We start from the raw sequence: 26,409 nt of genomic DNA, 5'->3' as shown, positions 1-26,409 counted from the left end.
AGCGTCTATGCAAAAATATAAATGGTTTATTATACAATAGGTTAAAATACAAACGAAAATGAATCAATATAAATTTCAATAATATACAATGATATGCAGTACCCAGAATTCACCACTATATGATACCAACAAAACACTACTCAACCAACACAAGAATAGTATGCAATACAGCTTTAAATCTGTGAGAGATATACAATCAATGGATTATGCGGAAAACTCAATCAAGAAGATGACAGGTACAAGCCCTTGCTCTGCCCAAAAATGATGACCAATCTTTCAGATAATGGTAGTATTGCAACAAAACTTATAAATTATTGGCTTGATATAAAACTAGGGAATTCAAAGATTCCCAACAAAGAGTTTCTCCAATATTATCCCCTTCTTTCAGTTATATGCATCGTAACTGAAATCAGAGAAAATACGGATGTAGCAACTAACGTTACACGTCCGCAAATGAGCGGGTATCTGGCTAAGTATCAAGCCAATTAATTTAGATCAATACTACATAAAACAAAATATACATTACCCAAGGGTCAAGTGATGTGCAGAGTCTTGGGGCAGCCAGCTCTCAAGAGTTTTTCCCGATAATCCAAATGATTTTCCAGAGATCTATAATCCAAATGTTTGTTTCTCTTTTTTTTTTTTCTTCCTTTCCTTTTCTTCTTTTTTTCTGGTAACTGGTTTCTTAACCCAAAACTTATCAGATGAACACGCCCTCCGAGTTTGGAACTTACCAATCATTGTTGGAGGGGTGTGTGCATTGATAAGGAGCATGGCGTCATAATACTACCCAGAATGCAATTTTGCTACTGATGTAGTATTAACCGCTTATATCTAGATGGCACTGTTGTATAAGCAATAAGCATCATACCATTAAGGGTTAACTCATACATGCCTAATATTTTCACTACTTCACACCTCTGACATCTAGAGGCCTTGTCTCAGGGCTGAGGGACAAACTTTGATACATGAATATATACTTTGAGGAACATCTAGACCATTCTCACACTGTAGAATTCATGTTCAGATAGGAAAAACAATGAAGCCTCAGAATCTGCAGGTGCGGTGTATCTTCTAACTTTCTAAATGTATAATATATTGTTACAATAACAGTAGCTTTTGAACAGTACAGTAATCTTCTCATGGACTTACTTTGGCCTACATGAAACTTCATACAAAACAGTGAATATAAATCAACATTGCTCTTAAAGGCAATGAATACCCATTATAACTAAAATAAGTAAATATAACTGTTTAAACTTATGAAAAAGCACAACAAAATCCCCCTTCATTACAATGTAATCCAATAGAGATGTTGGGTTACATTGGAATGTCACAATGGGGTTTTCATTCAGAGTCTTTAGAGACATTAGTTCTTGTTTAAACTGTTCGTGACTCTCATGAAGATTCATTGAATGAGTCAATAACTTTGAGTGAAAGTCGGTGGTGACGACAGTATCCTCTACAACGGAATATAAGTCCGATAAATGTTTTTTCTGGTTCTCCATCTCTGCATGAATACTCATTAGGTTCCTTTTCAGTGAACCGATCTCAAGTTCCAATGTCTTAATAGAGATGGAATTAACAGCTGATACACCGGTGGCAATGACAGTGCCCACTACGGCAAAGATTATGGCGGCTGTAATTGCAGAAATGAACCGCTTTGGTCGTCGACTTGTTGAAAACTGTTCTCTGGTCATGGTTTTCCTTGTCTGTTCCAGGATCTGTGTAACTCTTTCTTGGGAATAGCCGATGTGCATTTGATACCAAATCTTTATCTCCGGAGACGAAATCTCAGAAATGTTGAACTGTCTCTCGACGAAGACACGTGGGTCCAAACTGACGTAGATCTTTTGGGATAGAATCCTCTTATTCGTCAAGATGAATCCCGTGGTATCCTGTAGCATGATCCCAGATGAAGGGCCTGGTACAGCAATCGGCTCGGCCTGGAACTCCTTCCCCAAGATCAGGACGATGTAGATAACGGCAACAACCCTCTGTGCCATTTTGCACCTGTAATACATTGTATGACAAATATAAGTACATACACCTTCCACTTTTTATCACTCCTGCAAGAAAAGAGTTAATACTACCATACATCTTTGATTTGGTAACATTTCTTTTCTTGGACAGAGCAAGTTCTCGATACAAAAGTGAGTCAAGAGATAATTAGTTACAGAGGAAAATACATGAGGATAGGTTAGTTCATGTGTATGTTCATACTATACCAATCCTGGGTTTCCGTCTTTAGCTGGAACCTTGTTATCTCTTTACTCTTCATCATCCGGCAATCCTTCCATTTGGCGAAGTTGTGACCTAGGATGACAAACACGTAATTGATTAATGTGCACCCATTTCTCTATAAATTCATCCCCCTTAGGAATTTTGATCTTGTAGACCACAGGTGACAATTTGTCAGTGACGACATAGGGTCCCTTCCAGGAAGGCAGGAACTTCCTTTCCTTCACCTGATCCCGGGCGAAGTTATAGAGATAAACCTGATCAGAAATTTGGTACTCCTTTTGAGTAGTCTTCAGATCATAGTAGGTTTTGGCACTCACGGCTGCTTTCTCCAGATTCTTCTGGGCAAATAACTATATGACAATATAGTGGCTTGTGATCCTGTGTCAAGTAAACCCCTGATTGGTCCGATAAGTTCATCTTGGAGATAGGAATCAAGAAAATATCGGCCTTCTATCTGAAACAAATCACATAAAAAATTAGGGTGATCACTTATTTGACATTTGTTAAGGATTTGACCTTTCTGCAGCGTCGCGACCTCTGATGAATTCTTGGAATTCCTGCTGCTCGCGGTGGCAGCAGCAGCAGCCCCCACCTTCGGAGAACACTGGATCACATCACAGCTTACAGGCGGCAGCTCACAGGTGGACGCTGAGATGATAGGATCACTCACTGGAGAAGACACATTAGTGCAGGAATCATCGTGATTAGACTGTAACATAGACAACATGTTAGACATCTCCTCCTTGGCCTCAATTTTAGGGTCAGGAACACTGCAAGGCAAAGTAGGATTAGAAATCACATCAGATTCTTTTACAACCATCTCAGTAGCCTTGCACCGGCCTGGGCTCTGACCCTGCCCTGCCTGCATTATGGGGCTGAGCTGGGTCCTGCAGTTGCCCCTAAAAAAGACTCAGGCTGTTTTCCAGTTGACACCTGGGACATTTTACTAACGATCTCCTGTAATTTGGCCACTTGATCTGCCAACTGATCCAAACGATTGTTTGGTTTGCGCACAGTTTGGACCTCTGGTGCGCCCTTATTAGAAGTGGGTGACCGACTTCTAGGTGAGGTAGGGGATTCAGGCCTATTTTCCTTCTGTTGTCTGGGCCTGTTGTTCCAGCGTCTGTATCCCCCCTGGGGACCCCTATTGTAATATTGGGGACGGTAGTTAAACCTGCCAGCACTGGAGTTATCCCCCTCTGGCCCATTGGGGCTCTGAGGTCTTGTTTGCTTGGGTCCTAACTGTTGTCGCTGGGTTTGTTGGACAGGTCCTGTAGACTGAGGGTACTTACGTGGCTGCGTTTCAAATTTGAAGCTAGGGTTTACCTTAGCTTCTGCTATGCTTTGTTCTGGGGACTTTTTATATCTCCTCTCACCTGTAGCATGGCATTCACTGATGTTATACAGTGAGGTGGCAGCCGTCACCAACCTGTCCAAGGGAGCTTTGAGATCAAGATCTCTAGCCAAGCTAAGTTTAATTTGCATGGGCATTGCATCATAAAACAGCTTTTTGAACTCCTCAGACTCCCAGTTTGGGGATCTATACGCCAACCCATAGGCATTTTTAAGGATAGGGAGGAATTCACGGGGACTCTGATTGGGTCTACATGTAAGTTTATAGATATCACGTTTTGCAGCAGTAACAGTACGGTAAGGTCCAAATTCTAATTTGACCTCATGCAAAACATCCTGCCAATCCTGAATTCCCCTCTCCCTAAATGAAATAAAGTAGTGGCGATATTTACCATCAAATGCCCATGGTAGGAATCTGATCCTGTCCGCATCAGAATACAATTTTAAAGAATCCATGGTGGACTGGTACAGTTCTAAGTGATTGGCAATTTCAGGAGAACCCTTTTTAGAGAATTTGGGCACAGTGACATTTAAAAACTTAATAATACTCGAGGAGTTCTGATCCTTTTCTGAACACTGAGTATTTTTCTTTCTAGAGACCACCTCAGCATATGTTGGTCGTCTGAAACTCTCATCCCCCTGATGGGCAATCTTATGCCTGCGTGGTAGGGAATGGATCACATGCTTTCCCACATCACTGTCACAATCACTCATGCTCCGCTCACTTCCATCAGACCCACTTGGCACAGGTGACTTAACCCTAACATTCCTCCCCAGGGGAGGACGTGGAGGGGCACTTCTGCGGCCTTTTGCGTCGCTAGCGCCTAGTAAGGCGGTTACAGCTTGACACGCCTGACTGAAATGGGTTAAGGCCTCCTGTGTAATCATGCCATCACCCTCAGGGGGCTTAAGGTCTCGGATGGATTGCGCTTTAAGAGCATGTGATGATGACATATCTACATTTTGGGGTGTGAGAATTGGGGGGTCTGGATATCCCTCATGATCAGACAGATCACCTTGAACATCAGCTACAGTTTGGCTTAGTTCATTTGTTAGCTGCAGACTGCTATAACGGATGTGCAGCTCCTCTGCCTCACTTTTTAATTTGTGATAGGCAGCATGGCGGTGATCGAGCTCACATTTTAACCCCTTAAGGACCGAGGACGTACCGGTACGCCCTATTTCCCGAGTCCTTAAGGACCGAGGACGTACCGGTACGTCCTGACTTAAAATCTGCATTCCGGCGCCGCGGGGGTTAATCGGAACGGGACGCCGGCTGAAATCATTCAGCCGGCATCCCGTAACAATGCAGGGGGGGGTCATTTGACCCCCCCGTGTCGGCGATCGCAGCAAACCGCAGGTCAATTCAGACCTGCGGTTTGCTGCGCTTTTTGCAGTTTCTGATCCCCGCGGTCCCTGACCGCGGGGATCAGAAACTTCAGAGTGCCTAAAATCAATATTGCGCACCCCCCCCTGCACCCCTGCATGATTTGATGGCGGCGGGTGGTGCAGGGGGGGTGTCGCAGGCAGTGGGGGCGTTGCGGGAGGCGGGCGGTGCGGCAGGCGGGATCGCGATCCCCCGCCCGCCTCCCATTGCATAATCGTTGGCGTCTAGTGGGTTATACCAGGGTGCCAGCACATTGCTGGCACCCTGGTATAAACGGCTGACATCGGTGATGCGATGTCAGCCGTTTAACCCTTTCCATGCAGCGGTCCGTACGGACCGCTGTATGGAAAAGGTTAACAGCGCAAGGAGCTCCCTCCCTCTCCGATCGGGGGGCTGCTGTGCCTTTGCAGCCCCCCGATGGGAGAGGGAGAGAGCCCCCAGAGAGCCCCCCGAAGCCCCGTCCTCACCCTTCCCCGTCTGCGAAGTTGTGACAGACGGGGAAGGTTCCCATGGCAACAGGACGCCTGCTCAGGCGTCCTGCTGTCCATGGTGCTGAACAGATCTGTGCTGAAAGCATAGATCTGTTCAGTGTAAGTAAAATACAGTGCAGAAACCTATATAGTTTCTGTACTGTATTTTACAGACATCAGACCCACTGGATCTTCAAGAACCAAGTGGGTCTGGGTCCAATTTTTTTTTAAAAAAGTGAAAAAAGTTAAGATAAAATAAAAAAACATTTATCACTGAATAAAAATAAAAATAAAAAAATACACTACACATATTAGGTATCGCCGCGTCCGTAACGACCTGATCTATAAAACGGTCATGTTACTTTCCCCGCACGGTGAACGCCATAAAAATAAAAAAATAAAAACTATGAGAAAATTGAAATTTTGCCCACCTTACTTCCCAAAGAAGGTAATAAAAGTGATCAAAAAAGTCGCATGTACGCCAAAATAGTACCAATAAAACCGTCATCTCATCCCGCAAAAAATGAGACCCTACTCAAGATAATCGCCCAAAAACTGAAAAAACTATGGCTCTTAGACTATGGAAACACTAAAACATGATTTTTTTTGTTTCAAAAATAAAATAATTGTGTAAAACTTTTATAAATAAAAATAAAGTATACATATTAGGTATCGCCGCGTCCGTATCGACCGGCTCTATAAAATTATCACATGACCTAACCCCTCAGATGAGCACCGTAAAAAAAAAAGAAAAAAAAAGTGTAAAAAAAGCAATTTTTTGCCATCTTACGTCACAAAAAGTGTAATAGCAAGCGATCAAAAAGTCATATGCACCCCAAAATAGTGCCAATCAAACCGTCATCTCATCCCGCAAAAAATTAGACCCTACTCAAGATAATCGCCCAAAAACTGTAAAAACTATGGCTCTTAGACTATGGAGACACTAAACAATTTTTTGGTTTTAAAAATGAAGTTATTGTATAAAACTTACATAAATAAAAAAAATTGTATACATATTAGGTATCGCCGCGTCCGTGACAACCTGCTCTATAAAATTACCACATGATCTAACCTGTCAGATGAATGTTGTAAATAACAAAAAAAAAAACGTGCCAAAAAAGCTATTTCTTGTTACCTTGCCGCACAAAAAGTGTAATATAGAGCAACCAAAAATCATATGTACCCTAAACTAGTACCAACAATACTGCCACCCTATTCCGTACTTTCTAAAATGGGGTCACTTTTTTGGAGTTTCTACTCTAGGGGTGCATCAGGGGGGCTTCAAATGGGACATGGTGTCAAAAAAACTGTCCAGCAAAATCTGCCTTCCAAAAACCGTATGGCATTCCTTTCCTTCTGTGCCCTGCCGTGTGCCCGTACAGCAGTTTACGACCACATATGGGGTGTTTCTGTAAACTACAGAATCAGGGCCATAAATAATGAGTTTTGTTTGGCTGTTAACCCTTGCTTTGTAACTGGAAAAAAAATATTAAAATGGAAAATCTGCCAAAAAAGTGAAATTTTGAAATTGTATCTCTATTTTCCATTAAATCTTGTGCAACACCTAAAGGGTTGACAAAGTTTGTAAAATCAGTTTTGAATACCTTGAGGGGTGTAGTTTCTTAGATGGGGTCACTTTTTTGGAGTTTCTACTCTAGGGGTGCATCAGGGGGGCTTCAAATGGGACATGGTGTCAAAAAAACTGTCCAGCAAAATCTGCCTTCCAAAAGCCGTATGGCATTCCTTTCCTTCTGTGCCCTGCCGTGTGCCCGTACAGCAGTTTACGACCACATATGGGGTGTTTCTGTAAACTACAGAATCAGGGCCATAAATTAATGAGTTTTGTTTGGCTGTTAACCCTTGCTTTGTAACTGGAAAAAAAATATTAAAATGGAAAATCTGCCAAAAAAGTGAAATTTTGAAATTGTATCTCTATTTTCCATTAAATCTTGTGCAACACCTAAAGGGTTGACAAAGTTTGTAAAATCAGTTTTGAATACCTTGAGGGGTGTAGTTTCTTAGATGGGGTCACTTTTTTGGAGTTTCTACTCTAGGGGTGCATCAGGGGGGCTTCAAATGGGACATGGTGTCAAAAAAACTGTCCAGCAAAATCTGCCTTCCAAAAGCCGTATGGCATTCCTTTCCTTCTGCGCCCTACTGTGTGCCCGTACAGCAATTTACGACCACATATGGGGTGTTTCTGTAAACTACAGAATCAGGGCCATAAATAATGAGTTTTGTTTGGCTGTTAACCCTTGCTTTGTAACTGGAAAAAAAATATTAAAATGGAAAATCTGCCAAAAAAGTGAAATTTTGAAATTGTATCTCTATTTTCCATTAAATCTTGTGCAACACCTAAAGGGTTGACAAAGTTTGTAAAATCAGTTTTGAATACCTTGAGGGGTGTAGTTTCTTAGATGGGGTCACTTTTTTGGAGTTTCTACTCTAGGGGTGCATCAGGGGGGCTTCAAATGGGACATGGTGTCAAAAAAACTGTCCAGCAAAATCTGGCTTCCAAAAACCATACGGCGCACCTTTCACTCTACGCCCCGCTGTGTGGCCGTACAGTAGTTTACGGCCACATTTGGGGTGTTTCTGTAAACAGCAGAGTCAGGGCAATAAAGATACAGTCTTGTTTGGCTGTTAACCCTTGCTTTGTTAGTGGAAAAAATGGGTTAAAATGGAAAATTAGGCAAAAAAATGAAATTCTCAAATTTCATCCCAATTTGCCAATAACTCTTGTGCAACACCTAAAGGGTTAACGAAGTTTGTAAAATCAGTTTTGAATACCTTGAGGGGTATAGTTTCTTAGATGGGGTCACTTTATGGAGTTTCTACTCTAGGGGTGCATCAGGGGGCTTCAAATGGGACATGGTGTCAAAAAAACTGTCCAGCAAAATCTGGCTTCCAAAAACCATACGGCGCACCTTTCACTCTACGCCCCGCTGTGTGGCCGTACAGTAGTTTACGGACACATATTGGGTGTTTCTGTAAACAGCAGAGTCAGGGCAATAAAGATACAGTCTTGTTTGGCTGTTAACCCTTGCTTTGTTAGTGGAAAAAATGGGTTAAAATGGAAAATTAGGCAAAAAAATGAAATTCTCAAATTTCATCCCAATTTGCCAATAACTCTTGTGCAACACCTAAAGGGTTAACGGAGTTTGTAAAATCAGTTTTGAATACCTTGAGGGGTGTAGTTTATAGAATGGGGTCATTTTTGGGCGGTTTCTATTATGTAAGCCTCGCAAAGTGACTTCAGAGCTGTAGTGGTCCCTAAAAATTGGGTTTTTGTAAATTTCTGAAAAATTTCAAGATTTGCTTCTAAACTTCTAAGCCTTGTAACATCCCCAAAAAATAAAATATCATTCCCAAAATAATTCAAACATGAAGTAGACATATGGGGAATGTTAAGTCATCACAATTTTTGGGGGTATTACTATGTATTACAGAAGTAGAGAAACTGAAACTTTGAAATTTGCTAATTTTTCAAAATTTTTGGTAAATTAGGTATTTTATTATGCAAAAAAATTTATTTTTTTGACTTTATTTTACCAGTGTCATGAAGTACAATATGTGACGAAAAAACAATCTCAGAATGGCCTGGATAAGTCAAAGCGTTTTAAAGTTATCAGCACTTAAAGTGACACTGGTCAGATTTGCAAAAAATGGCCTGGTCCTTAAGGTGAAAATGAGCCCGGTCCTTAAGGGGTTAATTCCTCGATCGATGCATTTGAAGATTCTAATCTTTCTTCCATATGGGATATATATGCTTTCATTTTTGTTATATGCATATGTCTACTCTCTGAGAAAATGCTGACCTCTAATAATGCATACAAAATTGATGGCAACATCTTTAAGAGGTGTTGGTTTTTACCTGCGGTATTTCTAAGCACATCAATATAAGTTAGTTGTCTCCTGACTGTGCCAAGTGGCGTCCATACATCCACACATTCTCTCTTGGCTTCTGCCTGCAACTCACTTATCCATGCAGCCACATCATGATCCAAATCTAAATGTGAATTTACATATTCAACAACGTTATGGATTAACTGCTCCGGGCTAGATGGACAATCTCCTGTTGCAACATCACAACCGGCTTCACTACCGGCTGCACTCATTTTCTTACAATAAAGTTATACACTGATCTATGAATAATCTGGGTAGCCAAGAAACGTATGGAACGGTTTACTATTTGCACAAATAATCAAAGAATTAACTCGATCTCGCTGGGGCCTCCATTTTATGTCGGGTATATAAAGCAAATGCTTTATATCAATATAAAAAAAAAAATTATCGGGTCAAAAGAAAAATTATGCAAACTATATTGACCCAGTTAGATGGACATAAACATCTTAAAGAGTTCAATCAAGCACCTGATTATTTTGTGCAATCAGTAAAACAGGGTACAAGCGTCTATGCAAAAATATAAATGGTTTATTATACAATAGGTTAAAATACAAACGAAAATGAATCAATATAAATTTCAATAATATACAATGATATGCAGTACCCAGAATTCACCACTATATGATACCAACAAAACACTACTCAACCAACACAAGAATAGTATGCAATACAGCTTTAAATCTGTGAGAGATATACAATCAATGGATTATGCGGAAAACTCAATCAAGAAGATGACAGGTACAAGCCCTTGCTCTGCCCAAAAATGATGACCAATCTTTCAGATAATGGTAGTATTGCAACAAAACTTATAAATTATTGGCTTGATATAAAACTAGGGAATTCAAAGATTCCCAACAAAGAGTTTCTCCAATATTATCCCCTTCTTTCAGTTATATGCATCGTAACTGAAATCAGAGAAAATACGGATGTAGCAACTAACGTTACACGTCCGCAAATGAGCGGGTATCTGGCTAAGTATCAAGCCAATTAATTTAGATCAATACTACATAAAACAAAATATACATTACCCAAGGGTCAAGTGATGTGCAGAGTCTTGGGGCAGCCAGCTCTCAAGAGTTTTTCCCGATAATCCAAATGATTTTCCAGAGATCTATAATCCAAATGTTTGTTTCTCTTTTTTTTTTTTCTTCCTTTCCTTTTCTTCTTTTTTTCTGGTAACTGGTTTCTTAACCCAAAACTTATCAGATGAACACGCCCTCCGAGTTTGGAACTTACCAATCATTGTTGGAGGGGTGTGTGCATTGATAAGGAGCATGGCGTCATAATACTACCCAGAATGCAATTTTGCTACTGATGTAGTATTAACCGCTTATATCTAGATGGCACTGTTGTATAAGCAATAAGCATCATACCATTAAGGGTTAACTCATACATGCCTAATATTTTCACTACTTCACACCTCTGACATCTAGAGGCCTTGTCTCAGTGCTGAGGGACAAACTTTGATACATGAATATATACTTTGAGGAACATCTAGACCATTCTCACACTGTAGAATTCATGTTCAGATAGGAAAAACAATGAAGCCTCAGAATCTGCAGGTGCGGTGTATCTTCTAACTTTCTAAATGTATAATATATTGTTACAATAACAGTAGCTTTTGAACAGTACAGTAATCTTCTCATGGACTTACTTTGGCCTACATGAAACTTCATACAAAACAGTGAATATAAATCAACATTGCTCTTAAAGGCAATGAATACCCATTATAACTAAAATAAGTAAATATAACTGTTTAAACTTATGAAAAAGCACAACAGTGTGTGTGTGTATATATATATATATATATATATATCTATATATATATATATATATATATATCTATATATATATATATATATATATATATATATATATCCGGAAAAACGAGCGGCACTCCAATGGATAAAAGTAAGTGAACCTTTTATTCACCCAGGTGGTGCAATGTTTCGGCTCTAAACTTGAGCCTTTTTTAAGCAAAGATACAACTCAAGCAACAGCATTATATACAAGTGAATCAATTAGCATATCAGACATGTGATCACACTCCACCCAGTGGGTGTGTTACAAATTGTGACAATAATGTGTTAAAACAATATAAACATATGATATTAAAAGTGTTAACATATAATGATGGAAGTGCAAATCAAAAAAAGGAAGAAGAGACCTGAATCATACATGTCATATGTATTATAGACCTAGTAAACAAAAAATTGTCGATCAGAAACACAAAGCTGATCGATCGGTGTATCAGATCCTTATATAACTTGCAGGGGGAAAAAGCAGAGAGGTGAGGTGATCCTCGCAGACATACCTAAAAAGCAGGGAGACTTATTTCATGCTGCTACTTGGCGTTGTTTACATCTCATTACGCAGGCGTAGCGCAGCACCAATTGGGGATGTAGACGAGAGGGAGGCGTCCAGCGTCATCGGACTGGGCCAGCGCTCCGACGTCACCTCAGCATCATCTTACCCAGACTAGAGGTCTCTCTCCAGGCGCATGCTCAGTAAGAAAAACTTACTCTCAGCGCCATCTTGCTCTCTGAAGAATTGCCCATGCCCCGTATAGCTCAGTGTACCGCATCCAACCCACATTAAGTCGGGTATGTACAACTCAGAGAGGCAGTGAGCTTCCTTAGAAACAGGGTGTCCACATACACTATCCAGGTGAAAACCTGCTACAACCACGAGAACCGCGGTTCATGCAGAGATATCGCCAAAGTCACTGAGTCGCCATCTCACCCGAGAGGGATCTCCTCTTGTGGGTACACAGATGCCACAGAGTACAGGTAGCATGTTGAGGAATTACATCACCATGGCTGTTATGTCGAAATAAACCAATCCCACGGTACTCGCCAGACCAGGCAAAATAAAATATAAAAAAGATACAGTAAAAAATAAAGACAAGATACAGAGCATGTAGAATGACCCTCTCCTGAACGGTATGCTGCGACCACTCCATCCAGACTTGCCATACCTCCTGATGTTGGATGTGTGTGATCTATGTAGAGGTAAGAGGAAAAAGAAGAAAAAATTATTATTAAAGCAAGAAAAAAATTGAGCAGTATAACTCTTAGTGTATACACGGAACACTGAGTTACATCTAGCCTAACATACGAGGCAAACCAACCCTCACAGAACATCACCGAAATTATATTCTACATTTAAACCATGAGGTTTCAAGCTGTCCAGCTTGTGGATCCAGCTGAGTTCTCTACGCTTGAGTATCCTTGACCTATCCCCACCTCGCCTGGTTTGAGGTATATGGTCAACTATCCAACACCTCAAATCACCTTCCTTGTGTTTGGCTTCCGTAAAATGCTTGGATACCGGTAGATCCATCAGTTTTTTCCGGATACTCAAGCGATGATTATTAAGGCGGGTCTTAAGCTCAGTCGTCGTCTCGCCTACATACAATAAATTACATGGGCAGGATAGCACATAGACGACATGACTGGAATCACAGGTTAGATGAAATAGAATGCCAAAGGATTCACCAGTACTGGAGTGTATAAAATTCCTCCCTTTGCGGATGTATTTGTAGTTAACGCAATTCAGGCAGGGAAAACAACCCAGACCAGATTGCGTTAACGTGGTCTGTCTCAAGTGCCCTTTTAAGCCAATGTCGGCTTTAACTAACTGATCCTTCAAGTTTCTGGATTGACTGTAGGAGAGCAGTGGTGGACATTTAAATTCTAGGATTTCTTTGAAGCATGAGCCTAATAGACCCCAATGCTTCCTAAGGATCCTATTTATTGAGGAGCTATGCTCACTGTACACTGAAATAAACGGAATTCTATCCACCTGTCAGTAATTCGGCCCTGTCCAGACTGTGAACCCTGTCAATATGCTCCTTTAGTAACCGTTTGGGGAAACCCATATCCTGAAATTTAAGGGCCATAGAATCCAGGGTCGCATCTAATTTAGTCTCCTCCGACACTACACGCTTAACCCTAAGGAACTGGGAGAAGGGCAATGATTGAATCATTTTTCCTTGGGTGAGAGCTATTAAAACACAGAAAAGTGTTGGTATCAGTGGGTTTCGTATATAACTCGGTGTGTAACACTCCTTCTTTTAACACCACTTTAGTGTCCAGAAACTGGATCTCAGTTTTGGAATGAATGAGGGTAAACTGCAGATCCGGATCATGGCTATTGAGAAAGCCATGAAAATCAGCCAAACCGGCCTCAGAGCCTGTCCATATGAGGAAGATGTCGTTGATGTATCTCCACCACCTCAGTACATGTCTGAAGTGGTGGGACAAATAGACGACATCCTCCTCATAGCAACGCATAAAAATATTTGCGTACGTGGTGGCCACGTGAGACCCCATGGCCACACCACGTTGTTGCAAATAAAATGTATCTTTAAATAGAAAGTAGTTATATTGAAGCACAATTTTGAGCAAATCAATGATAAACTCGGAAGCATGCGAGGTATATGAGGACATCATTAACATTTTCTCCACTGCCTGGATACCCCTCTCATGTACTATTGAGGTGTATAATGACGTGACATCGAATGATGCGAGTAACACTGAAGGTACCTGTGATAAGTCAATGCCCTGGAGCTTAACAAGAAAATCAGATGTGTCTTGTATGTAAGAAGACCCACCTATTGAGAAATCTCGCAGGACTTTGTCAAGAAAGATGGCTATTCCGCTAAAGATCGGTACCCGAGACGATAGGGTATCCCGGGGGATCGATGAGGGTCTTGTGAATCCTGGGCAGCACATATATCACAGGAGTGACTGGATGTGCTACCTCAAGAAACTCACAAAGACACCCATCGATAATACCAGCGGTCATAGCCTCCCTCAGACACCTGCATATGATATCAGCTATCATAAATTGTAGAGTGCTTGTCTTATCACACACATCCAACCTCAGGAGGTATGGCAAGTCTGGATGGAGTGGTCGCAGCATACCGTTCAGGAGAGGGTCATTCTACATGCTCTGTATCTTGTCTTTATTTTTTACTGTATCTTTTTTATATTTTAATTTGCCTGGTCTGGCGAGCACCGTGGGATTGGTTTATTTCTAACATAACAGCCATGGTGATGTAATTCCTCAACATGCTACCTGTACTCTGTGGCATCTGTGTACCCACAAGAGGAGATCCCTTTCGGGTGAGATGGCGACTCAGTGACTTTGGTGATATCTCTGCATGAACCGCGGTTCTCGTGGTTGTAGCAGGTTTTCACCTGGATAGTGTATGTGGACACCCTGTTTCTAAGGAAGCTCACTGCCTCTCTGAGTTGTACATACCCGACTTAATGTGGGTTGGATGCGGTACACTAAGCTATACGGGGCATGGGCAATTCTCCAGAGAGCAAGATGGCGCTGAGAGTAAGTTTTTCTTACTGAGCATGCACCTGGAGAGAGACCTCTAGGCTGGGTAAGATGATGCTGAGGTGACGTCAGAGCGCTGGCCCAGTCCGATGATGCTGGACGCCTCCCTCTCGTCTACATCCCCAATTGGTGCTGCGCTACACCTGCGCAATGAGAAGTAAACAACGCCAAGTAGCGGCATAAAATGAGTCTCCCTGCTTTTTAGGTATGTCTGCAAGATCACCTCACCTCTCTGCTTTTTCCCCCTGCAAGTTATATAAGGATCTGATACACCGATCGATCAGTTTTGTGTTTCTGATCAACAATTTTTTGTTTACTATGTCTATAATACATATGATATGTATGATTTATTTTTCTTCTTCCTTTTTTTGATTTGCACTTCCATCATTATATGTTAACACTTTTAATATCATATGTTTATATTGTTTTAACACATTATTGTCACAATTTGTAACACACCCACTGGGTGGAGTGTGATCACATGTCTGATATGCTAATTGATTCACTTGTATATAATGCTGTTGCTTGAGTTGTATCTTTGCTTAAAAAAAGGCTCAAGTTTAGAGCCGAAACATTGCACCACCTGGGTGAATAAAAGGTTCACTTACTTTTATCCAGTGGAGTGCCGCTCGTTTTTCCGGATTTGTTCATTGGGGTAAGAAGCCTATTCCCCTTGGGACGTGCACCCAAACCTTGTGTTTTTCTGAACCAGTGCCGCCATTTTTCTTGAACTCTATATATATATATATTTATATATATATATATATATATATATATATATATATATAAAATCATACTAAGTGCTTGAAAGAATGAGGTATTACTATAATTCAAAAACTTGATACTTTTGATAGGAATATTTATTCCACATTTTTAGAATACGTTTATTTTATTTTATGAATCTTTTGTGTATAAATATACTGTATATACATTATAGCAAGTTAATAATAAATATAGAGTACTGTTATTTGGCATGAAAGGCAACTTACCCCCCAAAAAAGCACATGCAGACTGCAAAGCTGCATTGGAAACGCATCAAAATCGCAGTGGGTTTTTGGACTTCCCAAATTGCTACAAGTTAATGTATAAGTAGAAGATCAGCCTCTTAGGAGTTTGGGAGTAAAGAATGATCAGATATGGAAAACTGTATTATTATATGATGATGCAGATAGAAAATCCAGTTGGGGTATTGAAGAAGACTGGAGGATGGGGTATATAAGTGGGCAGGATTGGCTAACAAAAATTGCCATTGATGGAGTTGGATTAACTGCGTCTGGTAATATAAAGATCCGAGACCCACTTAAGAGACACATCGATGTACTGAGGACAACATTCCATTCAGTGGCGTAACTACCGGGGAAGCAGCTGCTTCGGGGCCCGGGCTGCCAAGGGGGCCCGGGCTGCCAAGGGGGCCCGGCGCCCCGGCAGCGTGTGTGACAGTTTATTTTTAAGTTAGTTAAATATAGTGTTCAGGGCCCCTTCACAGCAGCCGCTAGTGTGATCTAATTTTACTGTCTGCTAAAGTGTCCTGGTCTGGGATTCGAACCCACAACCTCCAATCTATTAGTGAATCAGTGGCAAAGCATTTACCTTCACAGCCATAAAGGCTGCATTACAACTGACTGTAAAAAAAAAAAAATACATCTATACACATGACAGCTGCCCAAACACACCTAGCACTGCTATATCTGTATATGACAGCTGTCCCTGCACACTCAGCTCTGCTATATCTCTATATATGACAGCTGCCCCAGCAAACCCAGCTCTACTACATCTATACACATGACAGCTGCCAAAACACAGCCAGCTCTGCTACATCTATACACATGACAGCTGCCCCCAACACACCAGGCACTGCTATATCTCTATATGACAGCTGTCCCAGCACACTCAGCTCTGCTATATCTCTATATATGACAGCTGCCCCAGCAAACCCAGCTCTACTACATCTATACACATGACAGATGCCTAAACACACCCAGCTCTGCTACATCTATACACATGACAGCTGCACCAGCACACTCAGCTCTACTATATATCTCTATATATGACAGCTGCCCCAGCAAACCCAGCTCTACTACATCTATACATGACAGATGCCCCAGCAAACCCAGCTCTACTACATCTATACACATGACAGCTGCCGAAACACAGCCAGCTCTGCTACATCTATACACATGACAGCTGCCCCCAACACACCAGCACTGCTATATATCTATATGACAGCTGTCCCAGCACACTCAGCTCTGCTATATCTCTATATATGACAGCTGCCCCAGCAAACCCAGCTCTACTACATCTATACACATGACAGATGCCTAAACACACCCAGCTCTGCTACATCTATACACATGACAGCTGCACCAGCACACTCAGCTCTACTATATATCTCTATATATGACAGCTGCCCCAGCAAACCCAGCTCTACTACATCTATACACATGACAGATGCCTAAACACACCCAGCTCTGCTACATCTATACACATGACAGCTATCATATATAGAGATATAGCAGAGCTGAGTGTGCTGGAACAGCTGTCATATAGAGATATATCTGAGATACTGCTATATCTGTATATGACAGCTGTCTCAGCACATTCAGCTCTGCTACATCTCTATATATGAGCAGCTGCCATGTGTATAGATGTACACTTAGCCAGCTATAACAGTAGAAGTCTCATATTTTTTCAGCCAGCATCAAGGCAGCTCCTATGGTCTAGTGGTTAGCTGCTCTGCCTCTGAAGCAGAAGGTCGTGGGTTCGAATCCCAGCAGACTCTTTTCTGAAATACAAGCACTGACTCCATATAAGGACATACAGGGCGGGACACAATACAAGGCGGGACACAGGAAGAGGCTGCATCGCATCGCTGACATGGAGGTAAGTAGAAGTGTTTATTATTATTTTTTTAATACCCACTGTTACTGCCATGGGGGGAGCGGAAGGCACCTGATACTGGCACATGGGGGGGAGTGGGGTTGGCACCTGATACTGGCATGGGGGGGGGGGAAGAGAGGCACCTGATACTGGCACTTTTTTTGTGGTGGTGGTGGGGGGGAAGATGGCACTATGATACTGGGACATGGGGGGGGGGGGGGGAGGCACCTGATACTGACACCTGGAGGGGAGAGGGGGGGTTGGCACTATGATACTGGCACATGGGGGGGAAGAGAGAGGCACTTGATACTGGCACATGGGGGGTGGGAAGGAGAGAGGCACTTGATACTGGCACATGGGGGGAGATGGCACTATGATACTGGGACATGTGGGGGGGGGGGGAGAGGCACTTGATACTGGCACATTATTGGGGGGCATTATGGGGGACACTAGGCTGGCAGCCTATCAGAGGCCGGGCACTGAGGGGCATCTACTGGGGCACTATATATGGGGCATTTTATACTGGTACATTTTGGGGGGCACTAGCAGGAAGGGGGGAGAGGAGCACTATGGGGGAATTTACTGGGGGCACTATATAGGGGTATTTTATACTGGCACATTATGGGGGCACTATGGGGACATTAGCTCAACTGGGGGCATTACAAGGGGGTATTTTTTGCACTGTCACATTATAAGGAGAATTATTACTACTGGGGGGGGGGGGGGCATTATGGTGGGCTTTATTACTCCCCCATGGTATGACCCCCTAGTAGCAGCACCAGCCTCTCCCTGCTCTGCTATCCCTCTGCCCCTTCTCCAAATCCTTATTATAAAATCTTTCTCATTAGGATAAAACACAACATCAGCTCCGCCGAGCCCCCGGCCAAGTGTGGAAGTGGCGTCCGAGATCCCCAAGGGCCGAGCCAAGTAACTGTAAGTGTTCATGTGGAGTATGTTTATGTTATGCACATATAGCCTACACTGTGCCCCACAATGTACAGTATACCGCTACACTGTGCCACACAATATACAGTATACCGCTACACTGTGCCTCACAATATACAGTATACCGCTACACTGTGCCCCACAATATACAGTATACCTCTACACTGTGCCCCACAATATACAGTATACCTCTACACTGTGCCACACAATATACAGTATACCGCTACACTGTGCCCTACAATATACAGTATACCGCTACACTGTGCCACACAATATACAGTATACCTCTACACTGTGCCCCACAATATACAGTATACCTCTACACTGTGCCGCACAATATACAGTATACCGCTACACTGTGCCCCACAATATACAGTATACCACTACACTGTGCCCCACAATACAGTATACCGCTACACTGTGCCACACAATATACAGTATACCGCTACACTGTGCCTCACAATATACAGTATACCGCTACACTGTGCCCCACAATATACAGTATACCTCTACACTGTGCCTCACAATATACAGTATACCGCTACTGTGCCACACAATATACAGTATACCTCTATACTGTGCCCCACAATATACAGTATACCGCTACACTGTGCCCCACAATATACAGTATACCTCTACACTGTGCCTCACAATATACAGTATACTGCTACTGTGCCACACAATATACAGTATACCTCTACACTGTGCCACACACTATACAGTATACCGCTACACTGTGCGACACAATATACAGTATACCTCTACACTGTGCCTCACAATATACCGCTACACTGTGCCACACAATATACAGTATACCGCTACACTGTGCCTCACAATATACCTCAACACTGTGCCACACAATATACAGTATACCGCTACACTGTGCCTCACAATATACCTCTACACTGTGCCACACAATATACAGTATACCTCTACACTGTGCCCCACAATATACAGTATACCTCTACACTGTGCCACACAATATACAGTATACCTCTACACTGTGCCCCACAATATACAGTATACCGCTACACTGTGCCTAAGGAGTGGGGTTTACACAGGAGGAGGGAGGTGCGAAGCGCGCTGAGGGGGGCCCTTACAAATATTTGCTGTGGGGCCCAGTCACTTCTAGTTACGCCCCTGATTCCATTGTTTGATAGAAAGGAAAATTATGGAGCATGGATACTATAGAAATGATCCTATGAAGTTCTGAGTGGTGTGCAAGTAGCGAGGTGCCACGTGGGACACCGGATCAAACTAGCGGCACCACAGGAGATGCCGCGATCTGGCTAATACAAACTACGATATAGTGTAAACTCCACACCCAGCATAGCAGTATACTGATTGAGGTAACCACGTGGGACGCCACGGTCGGTGGAGAACCAGCTACTAACAGTATATTACTGACCTATAATGGAAATATACTGCTAAAGGAGAATAGCTACAATATAAAGATAAAGGAAAAACTATAAACTGATGGATGCAATATGAAACTTGTACTAATATATTATTAGATATCATAAGGACAGATATTATATTTATAAGTGTGGATTATTGATAAGAAGAGGAGCTAACTGGATTAAAAATAAATTTGGTTGAAGTACCATCATATTACACTACCCTATGCCAGCCCTCTATTAATATACTAACAAATGTTATAAGGACTGACAATATATCTATAAAGGTGGAATATTAATAGGAAGAGGATATTTTGGATTATAACTTGATTATAAGTAAATGTGGTTGCAATAAAATCACACTATATAACTCATGAAAATCAGCTAATAATAGCTATAGATCCTCTTTCTGGATCCAGATATAGAGGCAATAAGAGTTCAGGTGGACCTATACCACATACAAGTATAAACGGAACTTTTTATTGTATTTTCTATTTTTAATTTTACCTTTTTTATTTTTATTGTATTTATTTTTTACTTTTACCTATATATTTATATTTATGGGGTCTGATTTTAAATATTTTGTATCCTTAATCTGAGTACCGTATGTCACATGGTAATCTTACCATTTTGTGTAATAGATAATTTTGTATCGCAACATATCTAGACACATTACATTTTCAACAGATATATTCAAGTCCCTGGTGGTTCTAAATATAGAGTGCCTGTCTACAACAGTAAAGTGGTGAGCCGCTAATATATAACAATTATTGTACTGGTAATATGTGTTCAATATATCAAATACAGCACTCTAAAACACAACCCAATCTCCCTGAAGACCCAAAATCGAACAAGTTGAATAGATGAAAATCTGTTAGACTGCTAATCTAGCAAGTCAAGCCTAGCCTTTATAAAGCTATGGCTTTATAAAGTTTTTAGTATTATTGAACTGCCGATTGAGTACAAATAGTAAATTAGTCAAAAATTGAGAATTTGTTACACCGAAGTGCAAAAGCTATGGAATGTGGCACATTGTCCACCCAGAATATCTGGTATGCGGTAACCCATACACTTGCCCTTGCCTGCCCGTTGTGTTGCCTGCTGTACCTGTATCTTTTTGCTGGGTTCCAGGAGGCTTTCTGGAAATCAGATGTTCTCTTGCCTTATTTTCTGCTACAAGTGCCGTACTCTAGGGATTTGGTGTAAAATTGGTCCCCATAAGCACACATCCACCATACTGTCATATATTGTGAAATTTGAAGTACCAACTTATTTTCTGTAATACTCAACATGTAACGCTTAGTGGTGCTCTTGATCTGTCCTTGTTTGTGTTTTTTTTATTATTTTTTTTATGAAGAATGAAAACCTCAATGTTTCTGTGGCATGTTACGACGTTTATAGATGCCGGGTACTGTATACTCTACCACTAGGTGGTGCTCTGTGTCTATTTCTAGTTGAGTGCTGATCATCTAATGAAATGTAGGAAATACATATAGTAGAGTGGTTGTATTTAATACAGCTTCATTTTACATTTTTTATGTCTCTGTGTAACGTCCTCTTATTGATTGATTCTGACTTTTTGCATTCACTTTTGCTGTATTTTGAATGTTCTGCAAAATACAGTAAATCAAGTTTATAAATTTGGAATAACTGTAATGGTGTTCACAAATTTCTGTTGAAAATGCCATTTCATCTAAAAATATGTATCAGTGAGCAAGACAACTGCACTAATATAGGCCTTAATGGTGGTATCCCCACACAGTCTAAGGTTGATCAAAACAGACGATTATAACCAAAACAAATGTACTTTGCCTGAAATTTGACAATGAAAGAACATTTTAGTTGACCAATGACAGACCATTAACTCTGTCCGATGGAGTCAGATGAAAGATCTTTCGTTCAAAAAAAAAAATATTTGTGGCAGAAATATCTTTCTGGGAAAGAAGGTTCCCAGAAAGAACTTTCTTCAATCGCCCGGTTTCACTGAACGTGTAGGGGAACAACTGTAACCTCCACTAGGGACTAAAGTGTGTATAGCAGTGTCTGTGAAAGAATGTTCATCAGATGTTTGTTCAACCATCAACCAACTTCTCTCTAATGTGTATGGTCACCTATAGAAAGATATTGTGATTTTAGTAGCTGTTAATCTGACTTTATAATCCTGTTACAGGTTACTTTCCTTGGACTATTCGGGGAATCGGGAACAGGAAATATTCAGGTATTTAATAGATGTTTAATATGTTTGGGACTTGTGTACAGTCGTGGTCAAAAGTTTTGAGAATTACATAAATATTGAAAATTGGAAAAGTTGCTGCTTAAGTTTTTATAATATCAATTTGCATATACCGTATTTATCGGCGTATAACACGCACTTTTTCCCCCTGAAAATAGGGGGCAAATGATGTATGCGTGTTATACGCCGATTAGGGCTGAAACGTGTCCTCCGGAGGCCAGAGAGGCAGGACTGAGCCGGCCGGCACAGCAGAGGGAGGAGGAGGGAGGAGGAAGGAGGAAGGAGGAGGGAGTCCCTCCCTCCCCACTGTGCGCGGCTGCCGCTGAAGACCAACGAGGACAGAGTAGGAGGAGGAGGGGAGGGACTGTGGCCACTGCGCCACCAATGAATGTGCCGGCCATATCCCACAGTTCCGATCGGAGTCCCAGCAGTGTAATGCTGGGGCTCCGATCGCTTACCATGGCAGCCAGGAGTCACGCTACTGAAGTCCTGGCTGCCATGGTATGTTAGTGAGCAGAGAGCAGCGCATTATACTCACGTGCGCTGTGGCCGCCGGTCGCTCCTTCTTCTGTCTGTGCGGCGGATTGCTAATGCTTACAGCATTAGCAATGCGCCGCACAGACCTATGAGAAGGAGCGACCGGCGGCCACAGCGCACGTGAGTATCATGCGCTGCTCTCTGCTCACTAACATACCATGGCAGCCAGGGCTTCAGTAGCGTGACTCCTGGCTGCCATGGTAAGCGATCGGAGCCCCAGCATTACACTGCTGGGGCTCCGATAGGAACTGACACTGCCACCAATGATGGGGGGGAGGAGGGGGACCCTGTGGCCACTGCCACCAATGATTAATACTGGGGAGGGAGGGGGGGGGTTTGCGTTACCAGAGGGGGCAGATCAGAGGCTTTATTTGAAATTTAATTTTTTTTCCTGAAATTTCCCTCTAAAATGAAGGTGCGTGTTATACGCCCGTGCGTGTTATACGCCGATAAATACGGTACTCCAGAATGTTATGAAGAGTGATCAGATAAATTGCATAGTCCTTGAAAATTTACTTAATCCCAAAAAAACCTTTCCACTGCATTTCATTGCTGTCATTAACCACTTCAGCCCCGCTAGCTGAAACCCCCTTCATGACCAGAGCACTTTTTACACTTCGGCACTACACTACTTTCACCGTTTATCGCTTGGTCATGCAACTTACCACCCAAATGAATTTTACCTCCTTTTCTTCTCACTAATAGAGCTTTCATTTGGTGGTATTTTATTGCTGCTGACATTTTTTGCAAAAAAAAGACATTTTTCACTTTCAGCTGTAAAATTTTGCAAAAAAAACGACATCCATATATACATTTTTCGCTAAATTTATAGTTCTACATGTCTTTGATAAAAAAAAAAATGTTTGGGCAAAAAAAAAAAATGGTTTGGGTAAAAGTTATAGCGTTTACAAACTATGGTACAAAAATGTGAATTTCCGCTTTTTGAAGCAGCTCTGACTTTCTGAGCACCTGTCATGATTCCTGAGGTTCTACAATGCCCACACAGTAGAAAAACCCCACAAATGACCCCATTTCGGAAAGTAGACACCCTAAGGTATTCGCTGATGGGCATAGTGAGTTCATAGAACTTTTTATTTTTTGTCACAAGTTAGCGGAAAATGATGATGATTTTTTATTTTTATTTTTTGCTTACATTAAGTCTCATATTCCACTAACTTGCGACAAAAAATAAAAAATTCTAGGAACTCGCCATGCCCCTCACGGAATACCTTGGGGTGTCTTCTTTCCAAAATGGGGTCACTTGTGGGGTAGTTATACTGCCCTGGCAATTTAGGGGCCCAAATGTGTGAGAAGAACTTTGCAATCGAAATGTGTAAAAAATGACCGGTGAAATCTGAAAGGTGCACTTTGGAATATGTGCCCCTTTGCCCACCTTGGCTGCAAAAAAGTGTGCACACATCTGGTATCGCCGTACTCAGGAGAAGTTGGGGAATGTGTTTTGGGGTGTCATTTTACATATACCCATGCTGGGTGAGAGAAATATCTTGGCAAAAGACAACTTTTCCAATTTTTTTATACAAAGTTGGCATTTGACCAAGATATTTTTCTCACCCAGCATGGGTATATGTAAAATGACACCCCAAAACACATTCCCCAACTTCTCCTGAGTACGGCGATACCAGATGTGTGACACTTTTTTGCAGCCAAGGTGGGCAAAGGGGCACATATTCCAAAGTGCACCTTTCGGATTTCGCAGGCCATTTTTTACACATTTTGATTGCAAGGTACTTCTTACACATTTGGGCCCCTAAATTGCCAGGGCAGTATAACTACGCCACAAGTGACCCCATTTTGGAAAGAAGACACCCCAAGGTATTCCGTGAGGGGCACGGCGAGTTCCTAGAATTTTTTATTTTTTGTCGCAAGTTAGTGGAATATGAGACTTTGTAAGGAAAAAAGAAAAAAAAAGAAAAATCATCATTTTCCGCTAACTTGTGACAAAAAATAAAAAATTCTAGGAACTCGCCGTGCCCCTCACGGAATACCTTGGGGTGTCTTCTTTCCAAAATGGGGTCACTTGTGGCGTAGTTATACTGCCCTGGCAATTTAGGGGCCCAAATGTGTAAGAAGTACCTTGCAATCAAAATGTGTAAAAAATGGCCTGCGAAATCCGAAAGGTGCACTTTGGAATATGTGCCCCTTTGCCCACCTTGGCTGCAAAAAAGTGTCACACATCTGGTATCGCCGTACTCAGGAGAAGTTGGGGAATGTGTTTTGGGGTGTCATTTTACATATAACCATGCTGGGTGAGAGAAATATCTTGGCAAAAGATAACTTTTCCCATTTTTTTTTTTATACAAAGTTGGCATTTGACCAAGATATTTTTCTCACCCAGCATGGGTATATGTAAAATGACACCCCAAAACACATTGCCCAACTTCTCCTGAGTACGGCGATACCAGATGTGTGACACTTTTTTGCAGCCTAGATGCGCAAAGGGGCCCAAATTCCTTTTAGGTGGGCATTTTTAGACATTTGGATCCCAGACTTCTTCTCACACTTTCGGGCCCCTAAAAAGCCAGGGCAGTATGAATACCCCACATGTGACCCCACTTTGGAAAGAAGACACCCCAAGGTATTCAATGAGGGGCCTGGCGAGTTCCTAGAATTTTTATTTTTTTTGCATAAGTTAGCGGATATTGATTTTTTTTGTTTTTTTCTCACAAAGTCTCACTTTCCGCTAACTTAGGACAAAAATTTCAATCTTTCATGGACTCGCCATGCCCCTCACGGAATACCTTGGGGTGTCTTCTTTCCGAAATGGGGTCACATGTGGGGTATTTATACTGCCCTGGCTTTTTAGGGGCCCTAAAGCGTGAGAAGAAGTCTGGAATATAAATGTCTAAAAATGTTTACGCATTTGGATTCCGTGAGGGGTATGGTGAGTTCATGTGAGATTTTATTTTTTGACACAAGTTAGTGGAATATGAGACTTAGTAAGAAAAAACAAAAACAAACAAAAAATATCCGCTAACTTGTGCCAAAAAAATTTCTGAATGGAGCCTTACAGGGGGGTGATCAATGACAGGGGGGTGATCACCCATATAGATTCCTGGATCACCCCCCTGGTAAGGCTCCATTCAGACGTCCGTATTATTTTTACGGATCCATGGATCGGATCCGCAAAACACATGCGGACGTCTGAATGGAGCCTTACAGGGGGGTGATCAATGACAGGGGGGTGATCACCCATATAGACTCCCTGATCACCCCCCTGTCATTGATCACCCCCCTGTAAGGCTCCATTCAGACGTCTGCATGATTTTTACGGATACATGGATCGGATCCGCAAAACACATGCGGACGTCTGAATGGAGCCTTACAGGGGGGTTATCAATGACAGGGGGTGATCACCCCCCTGTCACTGATCACCCCCCCTGTAAGGCTCCATTCAGACGTCCGTATGATTTTTACGGATCCATGGATACATGGATCGGATCCGCAAAACACATGCGGACGTCTGAATGGAGCCTTACAGGGGGGTGATCAATGACAGGGGGGTGATCAGGGAGTGTATATGGGTGATCACCCGCCTGTCATTGATCACCCCCCTGTAAGGCTCCATTCAGACGTCCGCATGTGTTTTGCGGATCCGATCCATGGATCCGTAAAAATCATGCAGACGTCTGAATGGAGCCTTACAGGGGGGTGATCAATGACAGGGGGTGATCAGGGAGTGTATATGGG

The 26,409-nt window shown here is 42.0% G+C and overlaps 2 protein-coding genes across 9 annotated transcripts in view; one reads left to right on the top strand and one right to left on the bottom strand.

Annotated features, from left to right (window-relative positions):
* The window catches only part of AKAP11 (A-kinase anchoring protein 11), a 117,739-nt gene that overhangs the window by 47,769 nt on the left and 43,561 nt on the right, over positions 1 to 26,409 (top strand). For all 3 annotated transcript variants that reach the window (XM_044287756.1, XM_044287757.1, XM_044287755.1), the window contains exon 4: positions 22,102 to 22,149. In XM_044287756.1, coding sequence (XP_044143691.1) covers positions 22,102 to 22,149 — 48 coding nt within the window. The remainder of the gene's footprint in view (positions 1 to 22,101; positions 22,150 to 26,409) is intronic.
* Positions 1,162 to 4,642, bottom strand: LOC122933025. 6 transcript variants are annotated; one of them, XR_006388371.1, is made up of 3 exons: positions 2,562 to 4,642; positions 2,224 to 2,316; positions 1,162 to 2,013 (listed from the first exon to the last, which is right to left on the bottom strand). XR_006388371.1 is itself a non-coding variant. In XM_044287758.1 (3 exons), exons 1-3 carry the CDS (start codon positions 2,659 to 2,661, stop codon positions 1,206 to 1,208), a joined length of 996 nt encoding a protein of 331 aa, XP_044143693.1. In that variant the 5' UTR covers positions 2,662 to 4,353; the 3' UTR covers positions 1,162 to 1,205. The 6 variants fall into 6 exon arrangements, 2 of the variants coding, with proteins under 2 accessions (XP_044143693.1, XP_044143694.1); XR_006388370.1 differs by having other exon boundaries at positions 2,229 to 2,316; XM_044287758.1 differs by having other exon boundaries at positions 2,229 to 2,316; positions 2,562 to 4,353.

Source organism: Bufo gargarizans, chromosome 3 (assembly GCF_014858855.1).
Source record: "Bufo gargarizans isolate SCDJY-AF-19 chromosome 3, ASM1485885v1, whole genome shotgun sequence".
In the NCBI taxonomy this organism is placed as follows: domain Eukaryota; kingdom Metazoa; phylum Chordata; class Amphibia; order Anura; family Bufonidae; genus Bufo; species Bufo gargarizans.
Note: the sequence above shows the minus strand (reverse complement) of the source record. Positions and strands in the feature narration are given on the sequence as shown.